This window comes from Sus scrofa, chromosome 2 (genome assembly GCF_054392235.1).
Source record: "Sus scrofa isolate SSC_HxYL_T2T_F1_AM1 chromosome 2, Sscrofa_HxYL_maternal_Yorkshire_Landrace_v2.0, whole genome shotgun sequence".
Lineage (NCBI taxonomy): Eukaryota > Metazoa > Chordata > Mammalia > Artiodactyla > Suidae > Sus > Sus scrofa.
The window spans coordinates 130,441,435-130,458,433 of NC_139384.1; the positions used below are offsets into that span (position 1 = coordinate 130,441,435).

A 16,999-nucleotide genomic window follows, 5' to 3' on the forward strand; every position below is an offset into this window, starting at 1 on the left:
AGATTAATGAACTCACACTAAAAGATAAGCCTCTGACATGGGCCTGGCACTTCTGACTTCTGAGCAATGGAGCTGGAGAGAAATAAATTTGTGTTGCTTAAGCCACTTGGTTTGTTGCAATATTACAGCAGCAGTAGGAAACCAGTGCAGTACCATACTTATGATTACCACAGTAACTCATAAGAAGTTTTCTGGATTTTGTGACTATCTCTATGCAACTTACAACAATGTCTAATATGTTACAAGTACTCCATAAATGTTCATATTCTCCTCAAAGATGAGAGGAAGCAAAGGTATAAAGATGCAAATAATGCTATGAGATGATATAAAACCATAATCAATGACCTAACCGGAACTATCTTCAAAGGACTTTACCTTCTGATGAAGTTACCAGAGATGACAGATTCCTAAGAAAATTGCCTTAAGTAGGGGCAACGAACTCAAATGCATGTATGGGTTTTGCAGGTAGCATACACAAGGGAAACAGGCAAGGTGGGGACTGCCACAGATAGGAGAGGTGGCCCCAGCCAAGGGACAGACCCCCACCCAGCCAACTGGTATCCCTGAAAGTGCAATGTGGGTTCAGTCTTGCCAGATTCATCAAAATCCATTCCTTCTTCTGGGAAATCTCCAGTTGTTAAGTGGTGAAGTTAATACACACAATTTTCAGACAAAACTGATTAAGTCTACGAGCCACACTAAGGCCAGAGGCCCTCAGGTTGGTATCTCTGTCCACTTGGTGAACACGTATAAAAGCCCCAAGAGGTAAGCTGCTCTTCAACATCATTTTTGGGCTTTTTTTTTTTTTTTTTAGGGCCCCACCTGCAGCGTATGGAAGTTCCCAGGCTAGGGGTCGAGTTGGAGTTGCAATTACACCACAGCCACAGCAATGCCAGATCCAAGACACATCTGGGACCTACACCACAGCTCACAGCAACCCCAGATCCTTAACCCACTGAGCAAGGCCAGGGATTGAACCTGCATCCTCATGGATACTAGTCAAATTTGTTACTGCTAGGCCACAATGGGAACTCCCAGCCTTTTTATATTCTTATATCACAAAAGCATCTTTTGTGATGGTTTTGGTAGTCTACCTAAATCTGAGAAGCCATGAATCATATGAAATTCTCAACATGTTAAAGAGAAAGACAACTTCAAATTATGTTCAAATCCAGTTTTATTAAAATGATTTGGCAATTTTGGCAGCAGTACAAAGTCTTTGACCACTGGACACATTAGAATGAATTTATATTTTTGGTTTGTTGTGGGTTTGGATACATGTACTTTTCTAAAGCTCCTGCCCTTCATTTCATTATCAAATGGCCAAGTGCCTTAACTTTCTCTATCTACAATACCCTATTATTTATAGAACAGGAATTTGTAAAATAAGATTGAAAAAATAAAATGCACGGATTCAAAAAATTCTCTTCCAACATTAAGAACGTACAAAGTATACTGAAGACACCTACATTTAGTTCTCGAAGTAACAAGGTGGGTGGTTTGATGTCTTGTTTTTATTTATTCCTAATTACAGTTCAGAGACCAAAGGATTTCCAAAAACTATAAAAACCTTTGTTGATACTCTCCAGATGGTACCAATGGATTTAGAGGGTGAAACCAGTAGAGCTCTTGAGCTGGCCTTTAAAATCACAAGCCTTTTTATCCTTAGTGGGAGTTTTTTTCTTCTATAGTAGCTCAGGGCACTATTTGCTTACTTAATGCCTTATAATTAGCATCTGCCTTATAGTAGATCTAAATATTGGCTTTGTAAAGTGTATTACTGGAAAGAAAATGGTGGGAAGCCTTCCCGTCCATGGCAAAACTTTCACCAGACCTTGAAGTAAAACATCCAGAGGGTTTGGTGCTCCTTAGTTGTTCTCCAGGGACCCTGAAGTTGCCTGTAAGGAAGGGAAAAAAAAGAAAGCTAGGTAAGAATCTTGACCTAAAACATCTCTGCTTGTTCTAAGTAGTCCTGCTTATCTAGCAGTGTAGGAAAATTCAGGACATGGCAATGGAACCCTGTTGTTTGTTCCTGCGATAACAGTATCTCTTGGAGATTGAAATGCAGGAAACAAAGGAGGGTGATCACTTGAGAAAACTCTGTCCTAGCTTCTCTCAAAGGCTGTACATTCACAAGATTAATAAGAATTTTCAGCCTCTGGCTTCATGCATTGTCTATTTCTGCATTCTGATGAATAACTCTAACTTCTTTGCAGAACAGATACTGACTCATAGACCTTGAAAAACTTAATGGTTTCCAAAAGGAGACAGTTTAGGAAGTGGGGGATGAGCTGGGGTTGTGGGATGGAAATCCTATAAAATTGGATTGTGATGATCATTGCACAACTATAAATGTAATAAATTCATTGAGTAATAATGAAAGAAATAACTACAGACCATTCCCCTGAATGGCTGATTTATTTCAGAGACAGAAGACTGTCATCTCATATTATGGTTGGTTGCCATCACTACTCAAAGAGAAAGCAACCTGGCAATCAAAACAGGCAAGTTTCTTTATATTATCAGAATTAGCACTCCACTTTGCAAAGGTTAATTATGCAAACTATTTGTGCATATTTGTGCAGGTCTCAGTAAATCAGACCTGTAACATTAACAGGAATAAGTATACATTTTGAATTTTTTCAATAATCAATTCTTTGCATCTAAGGTGTTTGTCTGTTTGTTTAAGGGCTGCACCCATGGCATATGCAGGTTCCCAGGCTACGGGTCGAATCAGAGCTGTAGCCACCATCCTATGCCACAGTCACAGCAACACCAGATCATTGGATCCTTGATTGAACCTGCATCCTCATGGATGCTAGTCAGGTTCGTTTCCACTGAGCCACGATGGGAACTCCCCTAATATATATATATATATATATATATATATATATATATTTTATCCATTGAAAATATAGTCTTCGGGGAGTTCCCCGGTGACCTAGCAGTTAAGGATTAGGTATTGTCACTGCTGTGGCTCAATTTCAGTCTCTGGCCTGGGAACATTCACATCCTGTGAGTGTGGAAAAAAAAAAAAAGGAAGAAAATGTAGTTTCCGAAGTTTAACAAAATAAGTTTAATAGGAAGTTCCCATTGTGGCTCAGTGGTAACTACCCCAACTTATATCCATGAGGATGCAGGTTCAATCCCTGGCCTTGCTCAGTAGGTTAAGGATCTGCTATTGCCATGAGCTGTAGTGTAGGTCGAAGATGTGGCTTGAATCCTGTGTTGCTGTGGCCATGGTGTAGGCAGGTAGCTGCAGCTCCAATTCAATCTCTAGCCTGGGAACTTCCATATGCCGTGGGCGCAACCTTGAAAAGCCAAATAAAAAAAAAAAAAAGGAAATACTGTGTCTTTCCCCCAAATTAAGGCTCATCTCATTCTCCAATTTAAGAATACTTGAAACTTAAGATATTCAAACAATATCTAGAGCAAAAAAAAAAGCAGTGTATCAGTATAACGCTGCCAACTCACAAAGTGTTTAAATAGAGAAGAAAGCAATTATACTTACAAGTGGAGTCCTGATTCCAAATTTGCTATGGAATGTCATGGTGACTTTGTTTTTATGTCCTGTTCTTTGATCAAAGGCATGGCACGTATCGAAGGGTGGACTGTACAAGTGAAGGCTCACAGCAGGTTCTGTGTGACTCATATTCTCTACTCGATGTAAGCCAATGGAATCTAAACAATATCCACGATGAAAGAAAAGGTGAAGAAGGTTAGACGACAGCTGTAGGTAAAAACTTTGTCCATTGCCCAAGATCCTTAATAATTTGATGGATTTAATAAAAATTACTTAGAACTGAACTTTTGAGTTACAGACAATAAATGACATACACTCTGCTTTTTCTTAAAAACTCCCCTACAACTGCAGCATAAGAATAAAAAGGCATCCATATTACAAGACAACGGAAAAAGAGAAAACTTTTAAACTTAAAAAATAACTTAAAAAAAAAAAACTTGAAAGCTTAAAAGTAGATGGATGGTGGGATTCCTGCCATGGCACAGTGAAAACAAATGAGGTTTTGGGTTCGATCCCTGGCCTTCCTCAATGGGTTGAGGATCCAGCGTTGCTGTGAGCTGTGGTGTAGGTTGTAGATGCGGCTCAGATCCCGCATTGCTGGGAACCTCCATGTGCTGCAGGTGTGGCCCTAAAAAGACAAAAAAGACAAAAAAAAAAAAAAAAAAGAAAAAAAAAAGTAGATAGATGGCTTTGTAGAAGAGAGAAAGCTAAATCCTCAGTTGTCCTTGGAGACAGCCAGGAAATAACCTGATTTACATCCTGAAACTAACAAACAGCTCAGCAACTGTACTGGTACTTCTTAAGATGAAGGTGAAGAGGGGCTACAGATATAAGATCTGGTTGAGGGAGTTCCTGTCATGGCTCAGCGGAAAATAACCATGATGACACAGGTTCGATCCCTGCCCTCATTCAGCAGGATAAGGATCAGGCATTGCCATGAGCTGTGGTATATATCACAGACTATGGCTTGGATCTGGCATTGCTGTGGCTATGGAGTAGGCCAGTAGTTACAGCTTCGATTCGACCCCTAGCCTGGGAACTTCCACATGCCGAGCGTGCAGCCCTAAAAAGACAAATAAATAAATAAATAAGAACTGGTTGAAACCTATTCAAGCTTTGTCTTAAACCCTTTTCATCACTTCTCCCTCGCCTTTCTTCCACCCCTGATAAAAGCCTGAGATCTATTCTCTAGAAAGAGTACAACAGATGAATCCAGGACTGGTGGATACCCAGTGAAAAAAGGTGACTTAAATGAAAATTTACACACTGAGTGGTAAGATCTCTACTTTCTTCACCACATAGCCACCAGAATGCTGCCAGACAGGAATTTCTTCTCCATGCAGAAGATGGGAAGCAGATTCTCTGAGAACCAGGTCAGCCCAGGAAAGAAGTCCTGAAAAGATTGCCACTGGTTGTTCCTCAAGGAAAAAGCTTTACCAGATTATCCTGAAGTGAAGTCCAGTTGACCAACACTATCCATGTGTGAAAGTTACCAATGTATTTTTTTGTCCTGGTTTTTTAAATATTAGCACCCAGCTGAGGTTACTAGACATGCAAGCAGAGCCTCTAGTATAAAGATACAACCTGAAAAAAAAGATGACTTGAAATAAAACACTACTCAAGGGAAGACTTTAAAAAATAAAACCCAAAACTTATCATCAATATCCTCATAGAGATAAAATACTATTTAAAAAAAGGACTAGAGAATAAAGAGGTTTTAGAAATAAAAAGATAGCAGAAATAAAAATCTGAGTAGAAGAGTTAGAAGAAAAAACTGAGGAAGACTCAAAGAACAAGGGGACAGGAATTCCCTGTGGGCTTAGCAGGTTAAGGAACCAGCGTTGTCACTGCAGTGTCTCAGGTTACTACTGTGGCATGGGTTCAACAAAAACAAAACAAAACCCACCATCACCACCAAAAACCAAAGGGCCAAAGATAGAATATAAGAAGGTTTAAAAAAAAAACCCCAATGCCCGCCCCCCAAAAAAAACCCCACAATCCTAAACCAGAAGACTACTTCAGAAGGTTGAATATCTGAGCAATAGGAGTTTCAGAAACAGAACAGAAACAACAACAAAATCAAAGTAACAACTTGAGAATATTTTCTTAATGTGAAGGACATGCATTTATGGATTGTAGAACCTGAGCTTCCAGCGTAGCGAGTGTCGTGAAACAAGTGCATGGCTATGATACTGAGGATGTGGAAGAGACCCAAAGAGAAGGCCCCAAAAAATTTGAGAAAGGAAAAAGAGGTTTCATAGATTCAACAATCAAGATGGTATCAGGCTGTCAACAAGACTGGAAACTAAAAGACATAGGATGACTTTCATAATTCTGAGAGAAGATGACTGTCAGGTCGTGATTTCACATCCAGCTAAACTATCAAGCTACTTGCAAAGGTTGAATATAGAGAATTTTAGATACCAAAGGTCTGAAAAATTTACTTTCCATGAACCTTTTCTCATAGGGGCTTTGAAGGGTATGTTCTACCAAAACAAGGACATGGAGTCAAAATGAAGCAGACACAAGATCAGCAAACAGGGGATCAGCAATAGGAGAAAACAAAGGGAAAGACTGGATGATGTAATGGGACCCCAGGATGACAGTGGAGCCCTGGCTGAAGGAAGTCAAAAGGCCTGGGGAGATGCCTTCAAAAGATTACAAGAAATAGACAAAATATCTGACTTTTATAACTATGTTGATAAGGAATTTATATAGTAAGGAGAGAATTTGAGGATTACTTAAGGAAGGAATTCAGTGTATTACTGCAGTTAGTACAGGCACCTATTTGGTCTTCTGCTTTATGATATAGCTCCATTAGTCCACATGTCAAAGAAGAGCAAAGCCTAGAAGCAGAAGACTTTGGCTTTATTCCAGCTAGAGGGACTACCTTTGACCAACTCAGAAATTCAGTTTTACTCATTTTAAAAACTAGGGCCGAATTCTCAGATCTGCCAGCTCTTCGATTCTATAGCTTACTGCTTGTAAAAGAACACTGGCTTAAGCATAGTCTTCAGCAAAAGTTAATGACTCTAAAGAAATGACTTCCCTTTATACAAATTCCAATTTCAATGCACTGACCACCCATGGCAAGCAAAGCTCTCACAAAAACAAGTCACCCATCCTTTTGAGAAGCCCCTGAGGCTCATGCTTGATGCCTATTAATAATCCCATCATCATCATCATTATTATGTCTTTGCCACCTTTTTCTTTACACCCATGATTTACCCTCTGCCACAATACTTTGGCCCTTTCTTGGTGATACCTATGGATGCCAGCTTGCTTCAGGCAATGTCCATCTTTTGCCTATTACAACAGGCAAATTGATCTCTTTGTCCCAATTCTCCCTTTCCTCACCCAATGACTCATATTGCCAATGAAGTGATCAAGACATTCCCAAACACAATTCTGTTGACCAAAGAAAGATCTTACTCTAAGCCAGTCTTAGAGGCTCAAGCCCTGATCTCACTTCTCCTATCCAAACCCATTTTTTTTTGCCCTCCAGCTAGACCATTCTTGCATAGTTTTCATTCTTTGCAATGGCTGGACCTTCACTCATGCTCTTCTTTATACTCAAGATATCTTTCCTTCTGATCACTATCCATCTTTAGCCTTCTTCCTGAATCTGTAAAAATCAAAAGTTGAAAATTTGTGGCTTTTGAGTAATTACTCTGCAGAAATATTTGGCTTATCCTAAACCAATCTTTTTCTGATTGGCAAAATTTCCCACCTCTATGGAAAAAGAAGTCAAGACGATTTCATTGTAGCTGGGTGGCCACTGTTGTCTCTTTAGGCAGGGTGGCTTGCACACCAGTCCCCACAGCTATTTCTGGCTTATTCCACTCACCTTACCTGCTTGGCTCCTAGAGACTTTTGCATTGAGGACTCTTGAAAAAAAATTTTTTACGTGTTCTTCAAGGTCTAACCTAGCTTCCCAAATACTCTGTAACTCTAGCTGAAAAGGCTTTTGGCTTTATTGTGAGCAGTACTGGAAATCTGGTGTGCCTTCTATAAATAGCAACCCTCAAATGTTTCCTGCTACCTGAGAAAGGAACCCCTTTGTGTTATGTGAATGGGGGAAAAACTTCCTATACAATCAAATCTAAGTGACTTGCATTCTTAAACTAATGAACAAATTTTAGGCCAAGTATCAAGGCCAATATTAAACTTTAAGACAAAAGAACTTAGTGTGCCAGAAAAATCTCTGTAGTATTTTACATAAGTGGGACAGCATTCCAACTAAGACTATGGACTTTGGAATTAAATTTTTGGGGATTCAAATCCTGAGTGACCTTGGACAGGTTAATTTTCCCATGTGTTGGCAATTTCATTTGTAAATGGGAATAGAAAAGTTATTTCATAGAAGCTTTAAGCAGCTTTCTGGAAAGTGATGAAGTCCTTCAGGAATACAGACATTAGCCACTGCCTCTGCTGAAGAACATCTGTCTCTCTCATATCACATTTAAGGGAAAGAATGAATTCTTTGTAAGAGATCTATAAATCACTGCTAAATAACGTACTTTGTAAAGTTTCTCTTGAGAATACTCTTTAAGCTGTATGCACTTTAGTAAAACAGGGACTAGCTAGCATGCTAAATCACTTCCAGAACATTTCTTTACATTTTCTAACCAAAGACGAATACTTTCAACTTGGCCTCATGCCTATATTAAGACTCTACTTATGTAAATTCATGTTTAGTTCTAACTGTTCTAAGACTTGGTAGGTTAATGTCTTTTCAATGGATGCTAAACTGTGTGCATATGTTTTTAATAAGTGATTCCAAGCTTTAAAAAAAAAAACCAAACACCCCACAGCTTCTAAGCAGATGAAATCATGATTCCATGATCCAAGTTCTAATGCACACGTGTAAGTAAGCAGTACTTTAGATGGGAGTTGAAGGTTTTTCCCACTTGCTGTTAGAAAAATGGATTGAATGTTACCGTTGATGTAGGCACACTGGTTTTCCCTCAAGATTCTTTCAGACTTCTTGATCATCTCGTTGGATTTTTTGTCAGGCCAGGCAAATAATGTCTCCTTTAGATTTCCTTGCAGCATCTTCAGAAAGCAGTGGGAGTCGGTGTGATCATGGATACTGCTATACATACACAAAATGACAACTGAACTCAGCAGATGGTCTAGTACCCAGACCTGTAGCAGTCTGCCCAGAGCTTAAAGCTGCAAACGGTCAATAGGACATCTCCCAGGCCAAAATCCATGTCCGTTGGATTTTTGTATGTCACTGATTTATAATTCAACATTGTTGAGGACAAGGTGTTAAAATACTATGTCCTCCGCATCAATGCATAAAAGGGGTACAGTTTTGATGCACACCCCTACTGAAGGACAGTTCATTGTTTAAAACCTTGTTGTAATATTACTTTGATAACAGAGACACAAAACCAGTAACCATTTACCTTCTCTAAGATATAGCTTTTAATAACTCAATTAAGCTGGGCTAGAACTGGATTTTAAAACCACAACAGAGAACCTTTAGAAGGAATAAAGATAATCATCTGTAATAACTGCATCACGTTGAGAAGATCACCTAAAAGAGTTTTCCCTCCATGGCTTTTTTTTTTTTATCCTTCCTTTAAGGAATAAAAGGTATGTATATGTGTGTTACCACATGAAAATTATACTGCAAAGTATATATAATGTTAACTTTTTGTAGATTTACAGCATCCTATCCCTTATTACCTCCCAATATTTGTGGGAGAAAGAAAGCAAAGTGAATTTGGGGAAAGAATTTATTCCTGTAATCTTAGGGGAAACAGCATCTAAGTTTATTAAGCAGTATTAGCTATAGGGTTGATTAAAAGATAAGACATGAACTTGTATACGCTATTAGCATTTATTTCATATGTTGGATTCTATTAACCCATATATGTACTATAAGAACTTGTTTTCTAATTCACAGAGCCTTTTCTGTTGCCTGACATATAATCTGCTTTCAAAAAATATTGAGAGAATGAAAACTCCATTCCATATGAGCAAATAAATGTACTCTGTAGACCTAACTTACAAAAACATAGAAATTTATGTTCCCTCTTTTGCATCAAAAATGATTCTGGATATAGGTTTTTTTTTGATTGCTTATTTATTTTTTACCATTCTCAAAAGACTGAGCACGATCTTCTTAAAAAGGAACAATACTTGGGGAGTTCCCTTTGTGGCTCAGCAGTTATGAACCTGATTAGGATCCATGAGGATGCAGGTTTGATCCCTGGCCTAGCTTGGTGGGTTGAGGATCTGGTGTTGCCTTGAGCTGTGGTGTGAGTCGCAGACGCAGCTCGGATCCAGCATTGTTGTGGCTGTGGTGTAGGTTGCTGGCAGCTGTTGCTCCAATTTGACCCCTAGCCTGGGAACCTCCATATGCCTCGGGTTTGGCCCTAAAAAGAAAAGAAAAAAAAAGCAATACTTAATTGGTAGTAAGATGTGCAATATATAAGGTAAGGAAAAATTAAGGAAGAATTGGTGTTAAGTTGCTTTATTGTCTGTAAAGAAATTTTCAAATTTGTGAATTGTTTTCTAGGTCCAAATCTGGATCCTTTGGTCTTTGATCCGACAACTGTTTACACACTTCAGTGCACCACAAAGGTCAAGATTTAGCACTTCCATTGAAAGTTTAACTCCACAGAACACAGATTAAACTGATCACTTACCAGCACCTCCTTGGATTTACCACTCATTTTGGGGGCAGATCTGCCACACATGGTATATGTCTAACACCGCCCCCCCCATGCTAATTCCCATGAGAATTTGTGCTGGGATTAGGAGACTCTGTGAACAAATTATTGTAACACACAATTTGTTAGTGTTTAGAAGGTGTGTGGCCAGCTTGGCACTGTACTTTTTCTATGCTTGAATAAATACTAAATATCTGTGAATGAATAATTGTATTACCTGCCATGTCCTTCACCCCAACATAGAATCATTAGATTAAATTTTCCATTTCCTTGATCCACAAGATTTCGGGTATACCTAAAAAGAATGTTTTCAGAAGTTTGAATTTAGTTGATGAAACAAACACTGGGAAAAATAAGTGTGTCATTAAGTATCATTCATTTACAAATGCTAATGCTTCTGCCTCTAAGCAACTTTAAGTGGGGTTGTCTCATTAGAAGTTGAGCACAAATGAAAAAACAAATGTTTTTTCAGTTCTTTTTGACATTTTTGTATTTTGAATCATATGTATAGCTGCTCAATATTAATTTATGGCTTGAAAAAGATAACAGGAAAAAAAAGCGAATTTTTTGATTCTCCATGTGACAGCCTCAAAGTGATAAAAAGAATAAAAGTTTCTCACAGAAAACATTTGCAAAGTGAGATCCTGCTCTAAGCAAGAATGTTGCTATTTTTTCCCCCTCCCTGTTGCTAAACCACAATCCGATAAACAAGGTTTCACTAAATAGCTGTTCTAGAATTCTCCTTAGTTTTGCCATAGCCCAGACACAAAGGACAACACATTCAAAAGCATCATAATGAAAAGCCATCTACAAATGAAGTAGGGGTTGACCTAAGTACCAGAACAAAAGAGACTACGCTAGCGAACTAAAATAACAGGCTAAACCTTTTACAATGAGAAGAAATTAGTAATTGGCCTCCAAAAATTTCAAACCAAAACAACCGCACCCACACTACTCCCCCCCCAACAAAAAACCAAAATCAACTTTTAACATTTCTAGTGGTACTCTTGCCACCATCTTAATTAGTAAAGTTTGATAATAGTGATTCATTTAGATTCCTTTTTCAGGAAAGGAATCTGTATCCCATTTGGGGGTAATATATGTTCAAATGGTCACTGTGTTCTACGTGCTCCTTCCTCCCCTCCCCTCCCCCAGCCTGGAGGCAAAGTGCTGGCAGAGGAGGATCAATGAGAGAGCTGATTAGTAAGTACTTTGAGATGTCAGGCATCCTTACTTTGTAGCCCTTTATGACCTAGCAAGGGGCTGGGGGCACACAGACTTCTCAGTTCATGGTAAACTTGGTCCTCCTTCTCCCTCCACCTGTCCTAGGGTTTACTTCTGGTCCCACACTGCGACATACTCTTTCTTGATTCTTCTGCCTTGGCCTTCCCAAGATCACAGATCAGACTCCTTCACAGTGCTGAGACCCTTATTACATGCAAAAAATAACCATCATGTTGATTTCTGCTCTCTTGCCTCCCTCCAGCCCATTATCTGAGCTGTGCCTCACAGACCTGTCGAATAGATGGATCCAATGAGTTGCATTTCCGTTGGCTTAGAGCTTGTCAATCAAGATGAATTCAAGGCCCCTGGAAATGCCCAGCTTCTACGATTTGAAAGCTCTTACAGCCTACCCTGGTTAATTCATTTCACTAGGTCAATAATAAATCTAGGCAGAAGAAAACTAATATGGCACCATACATGCATCAAGTTTAGTGTTGGTTTAGACTGTGAGCTCTGGAACAATAAGGCTAATTTGTCTTTTTGCCGTTTCTTGGACCGCTCCTGGGGCAGATGGAAGTTCCCAGGCTAGGGGTCGAATCAGAGCTGTAGCTGCCAGCCTACGCCAGAGCCACAGCAACGCGGGATCTGAGCTGCATCTTCGACTTACACCACAGCTCACGGTAACACTGGATCCTTAACCCACTGAGCGAGGCCAGGGATCAAACCTGCAACCTCATGGTCCCGCCACAACGGGAACTCCCACAATAAGGCTAATTTGGATCTTGGAGCCACTAACTGACATTAGTTTCACCTTGAGGTAATCCAACCTTTTCATTGAGTACCATTCCTCACCTGTAAGATAGGGATAAGTATGGTACCTATCTCATAGAGCTGTTGTGAGGTTAATATATGTGTCAAGTGACTGGAAGAGTACTAGAGCCCCTAACAAGTCCTCAATTACTTGGAGCAAATGGCAAAATTAAACGAGACTCTGATAGCGTCACTGGCAGCCACAGAAGGATAGGAATCAAAGGAATTTCCTTGAGCCACTTGCAAGCGGAAAACAGGACCCTCAAGAGCTCACTTTCTAATTCAACTCCTCAAATTCAATTGAAACCACCCTTGCCCACAAAACTTTACCAAACCCACTTGCACATGTTGAGGTAAAGGGACTACAGAAACTGCTTTGAAGGAAAACGTCACCTTTCTTTATTCTGCTCTTTTCAACTAACTAGCCGCCTTTCCCAGCCCTCCACACAAACCACCAGTAAGCCCGTAAGTGCTGGCTGCGCTTTGGAAAAGAAGCCCTCACTCTTCAGGGTGACTAAGTTTTACTTATCGCCCCAGAGGACTGGAAGAGCGTTTCATTTTTACTTAATCTCCAAGCCAGGGCTGCAAGGAGTGGTCTCCTAGGGCATCTCACTCACGAACATCTGGGAAGCAGGGGCCTTCAATTTACATTCCAGACCCTCAGATCTGAGGATAAGGGAAAACCTATTGCTTGGGGCTGAAAAAGAAGTACTCCGTTTAATTCTCGAACCTGACAGTGGGTTTAAATAAACCCGCAGTCCGTGGTGGTGGTGGGGGTAGTCAAATTGGTTTGGGAGAGGGGGCAGCATAAACCAAACAACAGCAGCTGAAAACTCCAAGATGTTATTTTAACAAAAATTCCCTTTGGCAGAAGCCTGGTTGCAGGCGACCCAGGGAGCAGTGATGGAGAATTGGCGTCGGGTAAGTGTGTCCTGCACTGTCACCCCTTTCTCCCGGCGGCCGTTGGAGTTCTCTCCTGGGAGCCCCTCCAGTTGGTCCAGCCAGTCGGAGCCTGGGTGAGTCCGGCCGCCAGGATTTCTCCCAGCCATCTCCTCGATGTCCGAGAGGAGCAACGGCTCAAAAGGAGAGAATATTGCTCCTGGGGCCGGGGAGAGAGGAGGAGTTGCGGGGGGGGGGGGGTTCGGGAGCCGCGAGTTGATCCGCGAGAACAGAACAGAAAACCCGCAGCCGCGCGATGGCCTTCCCTTCGGGAGCCCGCCGCCGTCTCCGGGCACTGGGACTCACCTTCTGCTCAACCGCGCCGGGGTGTGGGAAAGGCCCGAGGACGCGGGGAGGGTGGGCGCGTCGGGCATCTGGCAGCTGGCGCTCTCCGGGAGTCAAACCCCCACCCACCGCGCCCGCTGGGACTCCGAGTCACCGTAGGCCTGCGCCCGAGATCCTCACCTGTACTGGTCGAACTTGGCGTACATGGCCCACTCCGCGGGGTCGCTCTCATAGGCTTCCATGACTGCCTGCACCTCCTCCACGTTGACCTCTTCGCTGGCGAAGAGCTGGTGCAGTATGCGGATCAGATCCGCCAGGGTGCGTGGCTTGAGCACCTCGGTTTGCTCCATCCCTTGAGCAGCTGACGCGCGTCTAGCTGCTGGGCTGCGACGAACGAGCTGAGAGAACGAGGAGCTGGGAGGCGAGGGTCCCCTAGCTGCTAGCTATACAGTTGCACACAGACACAAAGCCCCCAAAGGCACGAGTGCCACAGCGTAAAGAAACCCTTGCCAAGATATCAAGAGGTACCCTGGCAGCTTGGCCGTGGCGGACCTCGGTACCCGCCAAGCATGCAAATCGGGACCAAACCTGCTAGGTTCAGCCTCCCTGGGCCCTTTTTAAGCTCTCGGAGTCGGCGGGAATGTACCAACGGCCCTCCGAGGGTGGGGAGAAGCTGGGAGCGACCTGATAAGGGTGGCAGAAGGGGGATAAAGCTTGCAAAAAAGGCCCATGCACACGGTCCCAGCTCTTTCGATACTCTGGCCATTGCTGAGCCCTTCTCTCCTGGGTTCCAGCCCTCGCGGTGGGCTTCGTGCAATCTTTCCCCCACCTTAGCAGGGCGCGTTTTGGAAGCCCATCCCAACCTCTGTCCACCCCACCCCACCCCCGCCGCCTCTCTCAGAGGCCCCTCTCCACCGCTGCGGTTCGCGACCCTAAGACGCCGACAAGAGGGGTTTGGAGAAGGGGGAACGAAGAGGAAGGAATTAGAAGGAAAGGGATCCTTCAATACAAATGGAGCCGACGAGAGAACTGTGAAGTTTGCAAAGGTTGAGAATGGATTCCACTCCCAAGGATGAAGAGCTACTGTTTGGTCGGTTGAAATCATTGATAATATATTCAGAGGCTAGGTGAAAAAGTCCAAGTCTTTTTTAAAAATTTGAATGGGCTGTACTGAAACTAATTTGACAAGGGAGACGTGGGTCTAGAGCAAGACTAGTGAAACAAATAGAAGGCCACATATTCTTTTTGGTTTTTAAAATAAAACATTATCTTAAAAATAACATATTCAGTGAAAACACTGATGTTTCAAGTAATGGTTCAAAGAAATGCTGTAATTTGAGTTCTAATTATACTTCAATTCTAGGGGTGTGCTTGCAGGAGCCTCCTGGTAATACACACAAGGAGGGCATTTCTATGTAGTGGACAGAACATAGCAGCAAGCTTTGGGAATAATACAAATTAAGCATGAATGAAAATAAGAAAAAAGGGAGAGAAGAAATGCTAGGATAGCTTCCTTCTTTCTTGTTATAAAAAGACTCTGGGTAAAGATCTAAGCTTTGGGAAGACTGACCTGTTTTTTCTAGACTTTGTTTCAATTTTCAAGATATGTATGTGTATAAACATGTATGTACATGAATTTACTTGTGCCACCTTAAGTCTTAAACATCCCTAGTTAAACTGATTACACTATAAGTACTCTAACGATGTTATTAGGAAGTAAAAATGACACCTCAATCACCATTGTTCAAAAAGGGCTATAGGCAGAAAGCACTCCAGAAGCCAAAGATGTGGTTAAATAAAGAATTATGGGACAAAGTAACTTGTGCCTTTTCATCGTTTATTCAAAAAATTTTTTTTATCAGTGTTTTCTACTGAGTCTCTAAATCAGTTCATTTCAGTTTTTAATCCATGAATATTTGGAATGAACAAAATTAAATAAGCTTTATTTTTCTGCATTTCATACTAGATTACACTCTTGAAATTTTTCAGACAATTCTTTTTCTACTTTCTCTGGCTCCTCGTGACAGACACCAAAAGGATCTTTGCTAATGTAGCCATATTCACACATTCATGTTGATTGCCTCTAAATCCTTGCCCAAACTCACATTTTCATTGACTCCTTGTATGTGGATGTCTCCCTCATCTCCCATAGTGAAAGCCATCTCTAACGCCTTTTGGTACCTCAAATGAAATACATTGAGTTTAAAACTCCTTTCAGACATGTTTTTCTATTTCCATAATGAGGCTACCCAAGCTCAAGAACCTTACTCTGCCTACTCTTTTTCTGGATCATTCTCAAGCCCTTTTAACCAATAATTAAATTTCTGAAATCTCCAGAATTATCTTTTGTTTTCCCACTTTTCTATCCCTACTGCTACTCCGCTTGCTCAAGCTTCTATTCCAATTTTGAGTGGATTACTGTGCTGGCATCCTAAACTGGATATCGTGATTCCAGGTGTTCCCAGTGCAAATTCTTTATTCATACCCACTAAAATTATTCTTAAGCATGGACCAATGGTGTTGTTTCCTTGTCAGAAACTTTCAATAACTCTTATTTTCTACTCACTAGGCTGTAAATCTGGCATTTAAATTCTCCATGTTTTGGTTCTACATTACCTTTTTCAACTTTTTCTTCATTACCAAATGTCTTCCAGCCAGACTGTGTTAGTTACTACTTCTTGTGGTTATCAAATCCATTCTTTCGCTCAAGCTTTTATTTCTGCCTAGATGCTAGAAAGACATTTTGGTATGTCCAAATCCTACCTTAAGGTCTTAGCTCAAATGCTTTTTTCTCTGATATAAGTTATATCCCCTCCTGAACAACTAGGGTAGTAATCAATATCTTTCGTACAGGACTTCACAGCAGGTATGATAGTTACTTATGTGAATTATCTTGACAGTGAGAATTTTGGGGAAAGGCTCCACTTACATTTTATTTTTCTATCACCCCTCTATGCCTAGCAGAGTGTCTTGCAGATGCATGAATGGTGATTTAAGTAAAAGCACGTGGTAACTGGCTAGAGTCATTCAACTGCTAGTTTTTAAGGATCCCTGGGGTTGTGAGTTCAAATCAAGCAAAGATCTATTTTCTCTCTCTCTCTCTTTTTGGTTTCTCTGCAAAGAACACTCATATTCTTCCCCAAAGAAGCACACACTGTAACCTAACTACTGTCCCCCTGCCCGCCATTCCACCCACAACCCCAGCCAAAAAGAAGCGAGTGAGTGACATTACAGGCTTCATCAACAAAAGTAGAATATCTAGATACCACTCTTGGGCAATGATCATTCACATTTTATGACAGACATTGTCATGTGGTAGACATCCAGAGAAAGGAATTAGAGGTTCAGAAACACTGATCTATCCATCCATTCAACACATTTTTATAAGGATGTACTATATGCCAGGCACCACTTATAAAACTTAAGTTTATGCCCTCTGAGGGCTTATGTTCTAATGGGAGGTGGGGGTAGATACACCAATATTTACTTACAGTATACATGGAGAAACAGACAAACAGTACTGTATTTACAA

General features: G+C 41.1%; 1 protein-coding gene across 1 annotated transcript; it reads right to left on the minus strand.

Annotated features, from left to right (window-relative positions):
* Window positions 1-1,159: 1,159 nt before the first annotated feature.
* CDO1 (cysteine dioxygenase type 1) lies at window positions 1,160-14,057 on the minus strand. The gene is given in 5 exon segments (NM_001167643.2): window positions 1,160-1,898; window positions 3,512-3,681; window positions 8,464-8,618; window positions 10,427-10,504; window positions 13,648-14,057. Coding segments are annotated over 5 exon segments (603 nt in total). The 5' UTR covers window positions 13,818-14,057; the 3' UTR covers window positions 1,160-1,868.
* Window positions 14,058-16,999: the final 2,942 nt, after the last annotated feature.